Below are 10,449 nucleotides of genomic sequence, written 5' to 3'. Positions count from 1 at the left end.
ACATCATGATGCTGGTTTTCTTTAAGGGCAATTTGGCAGTATCTATTAAACTTTAAATTGTGCAAATATTTTGACCCGATTACTCCACTTCTTGGAGTATATCAAAGAGAAATACTTGTACTATGAAGCATTAGTAGAAGCATAGTTAAATAAGTACTAATTAAGTACTTTGGAGTAGAATATATCATTGAAAAGCATTCAGCAGATCAATACAACATAGAATCATCTTAAAACTATTATTGAGTGAAACAAGCAATTTCAGAACAATACAAACAGTAATATCACCCATAAAAAACCACATGGTAATTAGGAAAAAAGAAAAGATCCTTGGCTTGTCTAGAAAGGAAGCAGTGGGACTGAGATAAACATGGGATGGGGAAAGAAAGAAGTATCTTCAATAACTGGATTTCTGTCTAGCTCTAGAGTCCACGGTTTTAGGAAAAAAAACAACGATGTAAGTGGGAAATGCCAAAGCTGAACTGAAATGTAGGTCATCTTAATATGGAGAATAGCATTATGTCTATTCTCCATATTAAGCTCTCATAATATGCAGAGAGCTCTCTAAGAGGTGACTAATTATAAACCACATGACAGTGCCAAGAAAATAGTTCCAGGGACCTGGTCATAGCTGCTCCTCAGAAATGGCACAGGTGATTGCAGTCTTAGCTCAGAATAATTGTGTACCTCCACATGAAGCCCCCAAACTAATTAGATCTATGCAGTTGTAATAACCATATACAAATAATGAAGAGAATTAATGAAACCCCTGAGATCTTAGTGAATATCTCAGCCAGTGTAATGCGGTATGAATACATAAACACACTTAATTGTCTCAATCTTACTGGATTTTCTCCCATTGGGTTTTCCATAGGATATTAAACCTATGCATGTTTGGTGCTCAGGTACTTTTGGTGTTATATTACAAATTGTCCTAAATCCTGCATAAATAAGCCCTGCTGTACAGAGATTATTCCTGAAGTCTGTCATTGTATTTGACCAGCAGGTAACATTCATTCTTTGTTCTTGATATAAAAATGTCTTTTGCATTTGTAGTGGAAGCTAATAGTTTCTTATTTGAAGTAGATTCTTATTTATGGATTACTCATTCATTGCTAGATGTTTTAGCATAAATCATTTCATTTAACATAGTGGCCATGTGAGGTTAATGTTACTGTATCTCAATTTTAAGAAAAAGGAAAATGAGGCTCAGAAGGATTATGTAACTTTTGCAAGATCACCTGGGTAGTAGGAGACCTGGAATTTATTCCCAGAACTTTGGGCTGAAATTTTATTTTATTATCATTATAGCACTATATGTCATGCCTCACATATCATACTGGTTGGCACTCATATCGTGTTTTGAATTCATTTGGGTATTTCATGTATATATTTTCATACAAAAATACAAGATTTATTCCAGATTTGTGTTTTTTAATCCTCTGACACAAGCCTGAAACTAATTAATAAAATCAGAGATTTAGCATTTTTTCACTATATCAAGTTAATTCATGTGATAAATTGATCAAATCACATTGAATTAATCATCACTGCATAAAGCATGTTTGTCACATTCAGGGTGACTAAGAATAGAGGACTGCTAGTTACTCACCTGTACATCTGGGAAAGAGATATTTTAAATGTTATGATCTTTCAAAAAGTAGCAAATATTCCATTTGGCCATTCAGGGAACTTACACATGTTCAATTCAATCCCTCTAAGAAACAATACCATGCATTCTTCATAAAATGGCAGTCTTCTGTTACTTAATAGTACTTTGAAAGTATTAGTTGATATTTGACAGTAGTTTTGCGTTTTTGTTTTTGTTTTTTCTTTGAGACAGGGTCTGACTCTGTTGCCTAGACTTGAGTACAGTGGCACCATCATAGCTCACTGCAACCTTAAACTCCTTGGCTCAAATGGTTCTCCTGCCTCAGCCATATAGTAGCTGGGACTACAGGCACAGGCCACTGCAGCCAGCTAAATTTTTCTTTTACTTTTTTTTTTTAGTTCGTTTGTGTTTTTGGTAGAGATGGGGTCTTGCTATTGCTCAGGCTGGTCTCCAATTCCTGACCTCAAGGGATTATAGGTGCACTGCACCTGCCTCTTTCCTCTTTTCACTTTCAACCTTTCTGAGCCATTATCATATCATGATCTCTCTTGTAAACAGAGTATAAAGAAAATTTATTTTATAAATCCAACATGAAGACTCTTTATCTTTTGACAGACCGCTTAAATTTATTATGATTGCTGATTTCTTTGGACTTCCACATTTGTATTATGTCCTATTTACTTTGTTTTCCATCTACTCTCATTGATTTCTGTTGTTTTGCTTGTTTTGCATTACATTAATTTTTAAACTCCTTATATTTTTTATACTAGTTTGAAAATTATATATTTAATTTCTATCCTCTAACACATCCTTAAACTTTTAACATATTACATAGAAGTCCAGAAATATCTTTAGTCTTCTCTCAAAACAAGAACCTTAGAATTCTTTAATTTGTGGTAGATAGAATTCTAAAGATCATCCTGAAGATTCCTATGCCGTGATTTTTCAATCAAACACTAATCTGGATATTGCTGTGAAGAGATTTTGTAGATGCAGTTCAAGTCCCAAGTCAGCTGACCTTAAAACATGAAGATTTTCTGGATAATCCTGACCGAATCAGGTCAACTCTGTAAACAGAGCATGTTCTCTGGTAGCCAAGAAAGGAATCAGAGAGACAGGAAGTACAGGAAGGCATTGGTGTGTTGCTGCTGGCTTTGAAAATGGCAGGGGTCATGTGACCTGGAATACAGGTGGCCTCTGTAAGCTGATAGCCAGAAAGGAAATGGAGACCTCAGCCCTACAACAGGCTGGATTCTGCCAACAGTCTGACTTTATTTTGCCAACAAAACCTGAATCAGCTTGGAAATGGACTATTTCTCAGAGCCTCCAGATAAGAGCCCAGCCAGGCTGACACCTTGATTTCAGCCTTGTGAGAACCTGAGCAGAGAAGCCATCTGAGCCAACTCAGACTTCCAATGAAGAGAACTGTGAAATTATAAATGAGTATTGTTTTCAGCTGCTATGTTTGTAGTAATTTATCATGCAACAATGGAAAACTAATTCATACTTCTTTTAAATTAATTCCCATTTTACATATTATTGTTTAATATTTCCATTTCACTATTTAAAACATTAATACACTTTATATTTTCAAAGCAGTTTTAGGTTCTAGCAAATTTCAACAGGAAGTACAGAGAGTCCCATACACCCCCATCCGCACACATGTGCAACCTCCCCCGCTATTGGCATCCTGCACCACAGTGGAACATGTCCCCGGGCTGATCATTAAATTTCCAATCTGATATTTCCAATATTCCAGCCATATGTGACTCCAGTTTTGATGCCTAATTGTTCTCTTCGAATTGTGTTTTATGCCTTTATTACGCTATGTATTTTTTTAAAGCATACATGATGTACTGGATAAAAGTAAGTACAGACAGTAAAGAGGACTTTGTAATATAGTGGTATAGCATGGTGGGTGGTGAAGTGTTCTGCAGATCTGTGGTTAGGACTCAGTGTTCAGTGAGCCTGTGCCCCTGGATTGTGAAATTCTCCAGTGCTTCTTGGCCCCCACCCTCATGGACAGGGTAGCTGGAGGGCACTGTTGTGTATTTTACTTCCCCTGGGTAGGTTAGACTCTGATATAACCCAAGCAGGTTACACTCTCCCCCCTCCCAATCCCCAGTACAGATTCTTGTCATAGTTTCTGTTCATGCATCTTCATTTCTCTCCAATTTGGGGGGCAGTGGTTTGCCCTGTGACCTCACTCCTCTGACAGATTTGAAGAAGAGTTTTTGATTTTTCAGTTTGCTCAGCTTTTTACTTGTTAGGAGCGAGTGGCGAGTGGCGACTTCTAAGCTTCTGACATGCCAGACTGGAAACTGGAAGTCTCATTTGGTGTTATTTTTCCCCCCAAATTAATCACTGTTATTATAATTATTATGCACTCAATGTTTATGTATAATTAACCATATATTTGCCAATATATTTACACACTACTTCTACTTGCCTATAAAGACCTTCCTTCTGGTTCATTTTCCTGCTGTCTTTACTTTTTTAGAAATTCCTTTAGTGATGTTCTGTTTGTGATAAATATTGCCATTTTTTCTTTGTATCTATTCTCCTCATGCTGAATTACAGATTGACAAATGTCTCTTGATGATTGCAGTTCTGCTTCAGCTTATCTTGCTGGTCATTATTACATCATTATTTTCTCTCAAGCCTTTTAACTTTTAATTTATTACTTTATTACTTCAGTGTCTTCTGGCTTCTATTATTAGTGATGTAGAGTTTACTGTTAGTCTAATTGTCCTGCCTTCGTAGGTAATTATATATTGACAAACTTAAGTGTCTTTTCTTTGTCTTGGCATTGTTTCAGTTTTACTATATAGTATATCACTGCATTTATTCTAATTGTTATTATTTGTGCCCTTTTCAGCCATTCTCTATTTCCGAAACTGCCTCTGCTCTATTTTTTTCCTAGTTTTATCTTCTGGAACCCACACTGAATGTGAAAATGGGCCCTTTCATTCAATTTTCTATATTAATGTCTCTTTCACTTATTCAGTTACTTTTGCTTCTCAAAATAACTTGTTTTCTCAAAAACATCTTTACATCTGCTTTTAGGTTACAATTCTCCTTTTCAACTGTATCTAATCTTCTACTTAACTATATCTTGAGTTTTAATTAAGTGACACTGTTTTCCATTTCTAGCAGTTCTTTTTCATTTCTCTATAAAGTTTGTTTTTTAAAATATAATATCTTCATCCATCCCCTAATTTTCAAGATTATATTTTATTTCTTTAATCATTTTAAGTGTAATTATTTTGTATTCTGTTTTAGATAATTCTACCATCTGGTATCCTAAAGATTCATTTTCCATTTCTTATTTGTGCTAACTCTTGCTCATGTTGGCTCATTTCTTCTTGTGTGTGACAATTTGGGACTGTGCATTCCCCTTTGGTGTGGCTTTATCAATGTGTGATCTTTTGGGACTTGTAGCACAGGTATGTCTTTTCAGATAGGATTAGCATTTGCTCTTTTAGGCAATGTTTGGTTATTTATTGCTGATAAACTATACCAAAACATGGTTTTGAAGACCCATTTTATTTATTCCTTATAATTTTATGGATCAGGGAGTTGAGAAGGATTCATCTAGGTTTGGCTATGATCCATGTGGCATCACTTGGGGCAGCTGTGACTGCAGATTCCACTTCCCAGATGGGGTCTCCACTGTCATGCCTGGGCTGGGCTAGTCATTGATGGGGAGATATCTGCTGGGAGCTCAGTTAAAGCTGTCGACTGACATTGTGGGCAACCACACACTGTGAGAAGTGAGAAGCCTAAGCCATCTCACAGCATGACAGCTGTGTCCCCAGAGAGGTGGTCCCAAGGATGAATGTTCTAAGAATCCAAAAGGGCATTTACGAGGTTTCCTATGATCTAGCCTCAGATGTCCCAGAATATCACTTCTGCTTCCTAAGCAAGTCAGTAAGTCCTGATTAAAGCCAAATGGAGGATAATTAGATGCCTCTTTCAGTGGCAATAGTAGAACAAAACCTGTAGTCTTTATTCTGTCACAGATATGTCATTCATATGTCACTTGATATTATCAATATATTTATAATATCAATATATTATAGTAATATTCCTGTATTATTGCCAATGCATGGCTATATGATAATAATTCAAACAAAGTTTGAGGATTTAAACTAAACAAGAAATGTAAATTCAAATCCCAAACATGCATCAGTATAGACCAATTATAATTAATTGTTAGGAAAGGAGATTTATGGTGTTTTTTCTCTTTCTCAGAGACTAGGCTGAGACAAAAGATTTTCCTTTTCTCCTCCCCTGGCTAGTAAGAGGATATTTTAAAGACTGCCATTTCATTTAGGTTGAAGGCAAAGATTGTTGTATTATGAGTAGACATGTGGGAAGTGGGCATGAGAATCATAGTCTCAACTCTCCAACTTGCACAGGCCCAAACCGTTACCTTCGATCTCTTCACAGCTATTAAAAGTCAGAACCTTAGTAGTAGAATTTGACAAATCTCTCTAGACAGTTGCAGTTCTGGTTCAGGTTATTTCACAATTATCAACTCTCACATCACTTTTGGTCAGTGGGGAGTTCCTAGGTTTCATGAAAGCTCACTTCTGCATTCTGAGCACTTTTAATATATCTAAGCTAGCAGTTTATCCAAGTATTTTGTTGAGAATGTTTTAAGATATTTCATGTTCACAGATTGATTAAATGGGAAATATGTCTTCATTTTATTTATTTTTTGCATTCTTATGCTTAAACCTACTCATTAATTTTTGTTAAACAGAATAACTTCTCAATTTCCTTCTATTTATGGATTATTCTTTCGCTCTCACATGGCTGGTACAGTATAAACAATTGACTCTTTGTTAATATATTTCAATAGACACCTTATTATTATATTATTATAAAATATATTCCATTTTGTTAGGACTCTAAAATACCTAAAATACAATTAATGACCCAAAATGGATTTATTTCTCATGTTGATCTCAGGATTAAACTGTATGTGCAGCTTCCATTTACAGCTCCTCTGTAATTATATTAAGTAGATTAGGTGCTATTACACTATTCTGATGAATTAGTCTTGGAAACTCAGTGTGGTCTAACACAACATAGATTTATTTCTCACTTTCAGTATATTTTCAGTATATACTCTGTTCACGTTCACTCAAAACCCAGGCTGGGGGGAGCTACCACTATATTACAGCTGTGTCATATAAAATGCATCACAATGGAAAAGGAAGACTGAGTTGTCCACTGGCAATTTAATTTGAACCTGAAGAGAGACACAAAATATCCTCTCATAGCCCATTGGCATGTACTGTTCACAGCCTTACCTAACTGCAAAGGGGCTGGTTATTATGGTCTCTAATATGCCTGTGAAATAGAGACAGACTGGATAGTGCTAAACAGAACCATAAAGTCAGTTTCTTTGACCATTCTGGTTCTCAAAACATTATTGATATAAGTGCCACTGAACAACCTGAATAGATCAAATGACAAATGTCAGTGCTAGCCATGTACTAATCTGAGTCATTTGTCCCTTGGTATCTGTAGCTTTTGGATAATGGATATTAATATTCTGGGTTTTATTTCAATAGGTACCATTCCAAGAACAATGGAGACGGGAAATGACACAATGGTGACAGAGTTCATTATTTTGGGATTAACAGAGGATCCCATTCTTTGTGCAGTTTTCTTTGTGGTCTTTCTAGGAATCTACATTATTACGATATTGGGCAATGTTAGCATAATCATGTTAATCCGAAGAAGCCCTCAGCTCCACACCCCTATGTACCTTTTCCTCAGCCATTTGGCCTTTGTGGACATCGGCTATTCCTCATCAGTCACACCTATCATGATTGTGGGTTTCATAAGGGAGAGAATTGCTATCCCTGTTGCTGGCTGCATAGCCCAGCTTGGCTCTGACGTTGTCTTCGGGACGGCCGAGGGCTTCCTGCTGGCCGCCATGGCCTACGATCGCTATGTGGCCATCTGCTCCCCACTTCTCTACTCCACACGCATGTCTCCCAGGGTCTGCATCATCTTGTTGGTTGCTGCCTATGTGGGTGGCTGTGTGAACTCTTCGTCGTGTACTGGCTGCTTATTGAGCTTGACTTTCTGTGGACCAAACAAAATCAACCATTTCTTCTGTGACCTCCCACCACTAGTGAAGCTTTCTTGCACCCATATTTATATTGCCGAATTATCTCCTACCATCTCAGCTGGGTCAATCATTGTAATCACACTATTTATCATAGTTTTTTCTTATGTGTACATCCTCCACTCGATCCTGAAGATGCGCTCCACTGAGGGAAGGCACAAGGCCTTCTCCACCTGCACGTCCCACCTCACTGCGGTCACTCTGTTCTATGGGACAGTTACATTTGTTTATATTATACCAAAGTCAAGCCACTCAGATGATCATATGAAAGTGGTGTCTGTGTTCTACACAGTAATAATCCCCATGCTGAACCCTCTGATCTATAGTCTGAGGAACAAGGAAGTGAAAGAAGCCATGAGAAAATTGATGGTGAAAACACATTCCTCATTTGAAAGAAATGCAGTGTGAGTCCAGAAATTGTAAAATAATAGTTTGGGGAACATATGTTTTGTGTGTTTATGTTTTTCTTTAGCCTTGTTTGATGGGAACAACTATTTTACATATGCAATGCCAATATGTGATTCATGTCCAATTTGTAATTCTCTAGAGTCACAAAATAAATTTTCATGAAAAGCTGGTTCAAATGAAATGTGTATATTTTAGGGTTAGGATACCTGGAGAATATACTTCCAATTTCCTGTCCTCTGCTGAGTATTTTTTGAGTCTATGATTAGAGAGTGCATTTTTTTCCTTCACCTAAGTAGCATATATTTTTGAAATGTCATAAATTAGCATCTTGTAAAGTATCATGTATTCAATAGAATGCAATTGATGATAGTATCATTGTCCCAGGTCATTTTTCCGGAAGACCTGGCCTCTTTTACACAGGATTATCTAATCTTCGAAAATAGTGATGTTGGCATCTTGGGAAAGTTTTATTCCTATCTAATCTAAACTAGATCAAAAGAGTTTATTTCACAACTTTGCCATCAGGAGACTCAATCGAGGTTACACAGAAGGAACTCTGAGGGCTTTTCAGACAAGCCTTTGAGTATTGGGGAATATTCCCAAGGGATGTTGGTGGGGAGGGGGGTAGGCACAGTGGAGCTTTCTTTCAGCAAGCCACTTGGTATTTCCAGGGCATAAAATTATTGACTGAGACACCCAGGCTGATGCAGGCCTAGAATGCAGCTGTCATCCTTCTTTGTAATATCTCTCAAGAAGGTGTTCATTGCTACTACTTCTGTCACTTCTTCATTTTAGGTACCCAATTCAATGTTCCTTGTATATAAATTGGTGAAAACAAAACTCTTTGCAAACAGTCAGGGATACGAAGTCAACCTATGGAAGGCAGTAGTTTAAAGATTTCCTGGACACTCAGTACTATGGTGGATGAAACTATTCAGTTGCTATTTTTTAAAAGGATGACACCATAAAATTCAGGGTGGACTCCAGGTTTTATAATGAAATAATCAGGCAGTGTTGATGATCATCACCTTGGACCTCTTATGTTGAGCATTTCAATAAATCCAGGTATCAGCCATATATATATCCTCTATAGTGTAATTTCTTATATATATTTTATTTCAGAATATTATGGGGGTACTAATGTTTAGGTTACCTGTATTGCCTTTGCCCTGCCTGAGTAAGAGCTACAAGAGCTACAAGCATGTCCATCCTCCAGACAGTGGGCACCATACCCATTAGGTGTGGATATACCCATCTTCTCATCCTCCCTCCCATCTGCCCTATACCCAATGAATGTTACTTCCATATGTGCACATAAGTGTTGGCCAATTAATACCAATTTAAAGTTGAGTACATGTGGTGCTTGTTTTCCTATTCTTGTGGTACTTCACTTAGGAGAATGGTCTCCAGCTCCATCCACAATAAAGAAGAGGTGCTAGATTATCATTGTTTTTGTGGCTGAGTAGTACTCTATGGTATACATATACCACATTTTATTAATACGCTCATGTATTGATGGGCCCTTGGGTTGTTTCCACATCTTTGCAATTGTGAATTGTGCTGCTAAAAGCATTTGAGTGCGGATGTCTTTTTTATAGAATGTCTTTTTTCCTTTGAGTAGATGCCGAGAAATCAGATTGCTGGATTAAACAGTAGTTCTGCTTTTAGCCCTTTGAGCTATCTCCATATTACTTTCCACCAAGGTTGTACTAGTTTGCAGTCCCACCAGCAGTGTATGAGCAATCCTATCTCTCTGCATCCACGCCAACGTATGCTGTTTGGGACTTTTTGATAAAATCAATTCTCACTGGAGTTAAGTGGTATCTCATTGTGGTTTTGATTTGCATTTACCTGATGATTAGAGATGTTGTACATTTTTTCATGTTTGTGGCTACTATTCTGTCTTCTTTTGAAAAGTTTCTGTTCATGTGCTTGGTTCACTTTTTTATTTTTATTTTTTTTGAGACAGAGCCTCACACTGTTGCCCAGGTTAGAGTGCCATGGCATCAGCCTAGCTCACAGCAACCTCAAACTCTTGGGCTCAAGCATCCTATTTTCAGCCTCCTGAAGAGCTACAGGCATGTGCCACTATGCCCGGCTAATATTTTCTATATATTTTTAGTTCCAGCCAATTCCTTTCTATAATTTTAGTAGAGACAGGGTCTCGCTCTTGCTCAGGCTGGTCTCAAACTCCTGAGCTCAAACGATCCGCCCTCCCAGCATGCTAGGATTATAGGCATGAGCCACCACACCCACCCCCTTTGCTTTTTAACAGGGTTTTTTC

The 10,449-nt window shown here is 37.3% G+C and overlaps 1 protein-coding gene across 1 annotated transcript; it reads left to right on the top strand.

Moving 5' to 3' along the window:
• Nucleotides 1–7,211: 7,211 nt before the first annotated feature.
• On the top strand, nt 7,212–8,165 carry LOC105859900 (olfactory receptor 5P4-like). Its single transcript, XM_020286834.2, has one exon. It carries the CDS (start codon nt 7,212–7,214, stop codon nt 8,163–8,165), a length of 954 nt encoding a protein of 317 aa, XP_020142423.1.
• The last annotated feature ends 2,284 nt before the right edge of the window (nt 8,166–10,449 follow it).

Source organism: Microcebus murinus, chromosome 4 (assembly GCF_040939455.1).
Source record: "Microcebus murinus isolate Inina chromosome 4, M.murinus_Inina_mat1.0, whole genome shotgun sequence".
In the NCBI taxonomy this organism is placed as follows: domain Eukaryota; kingdom Metazoa; phylum Chordata; class Mammalia; order Primates; family Cheirogaleidae; genus Microcebus; species Microcebus murinus.
This window is presented reverse-complemented; position numbering and strand designations above follow the sequence as displayed.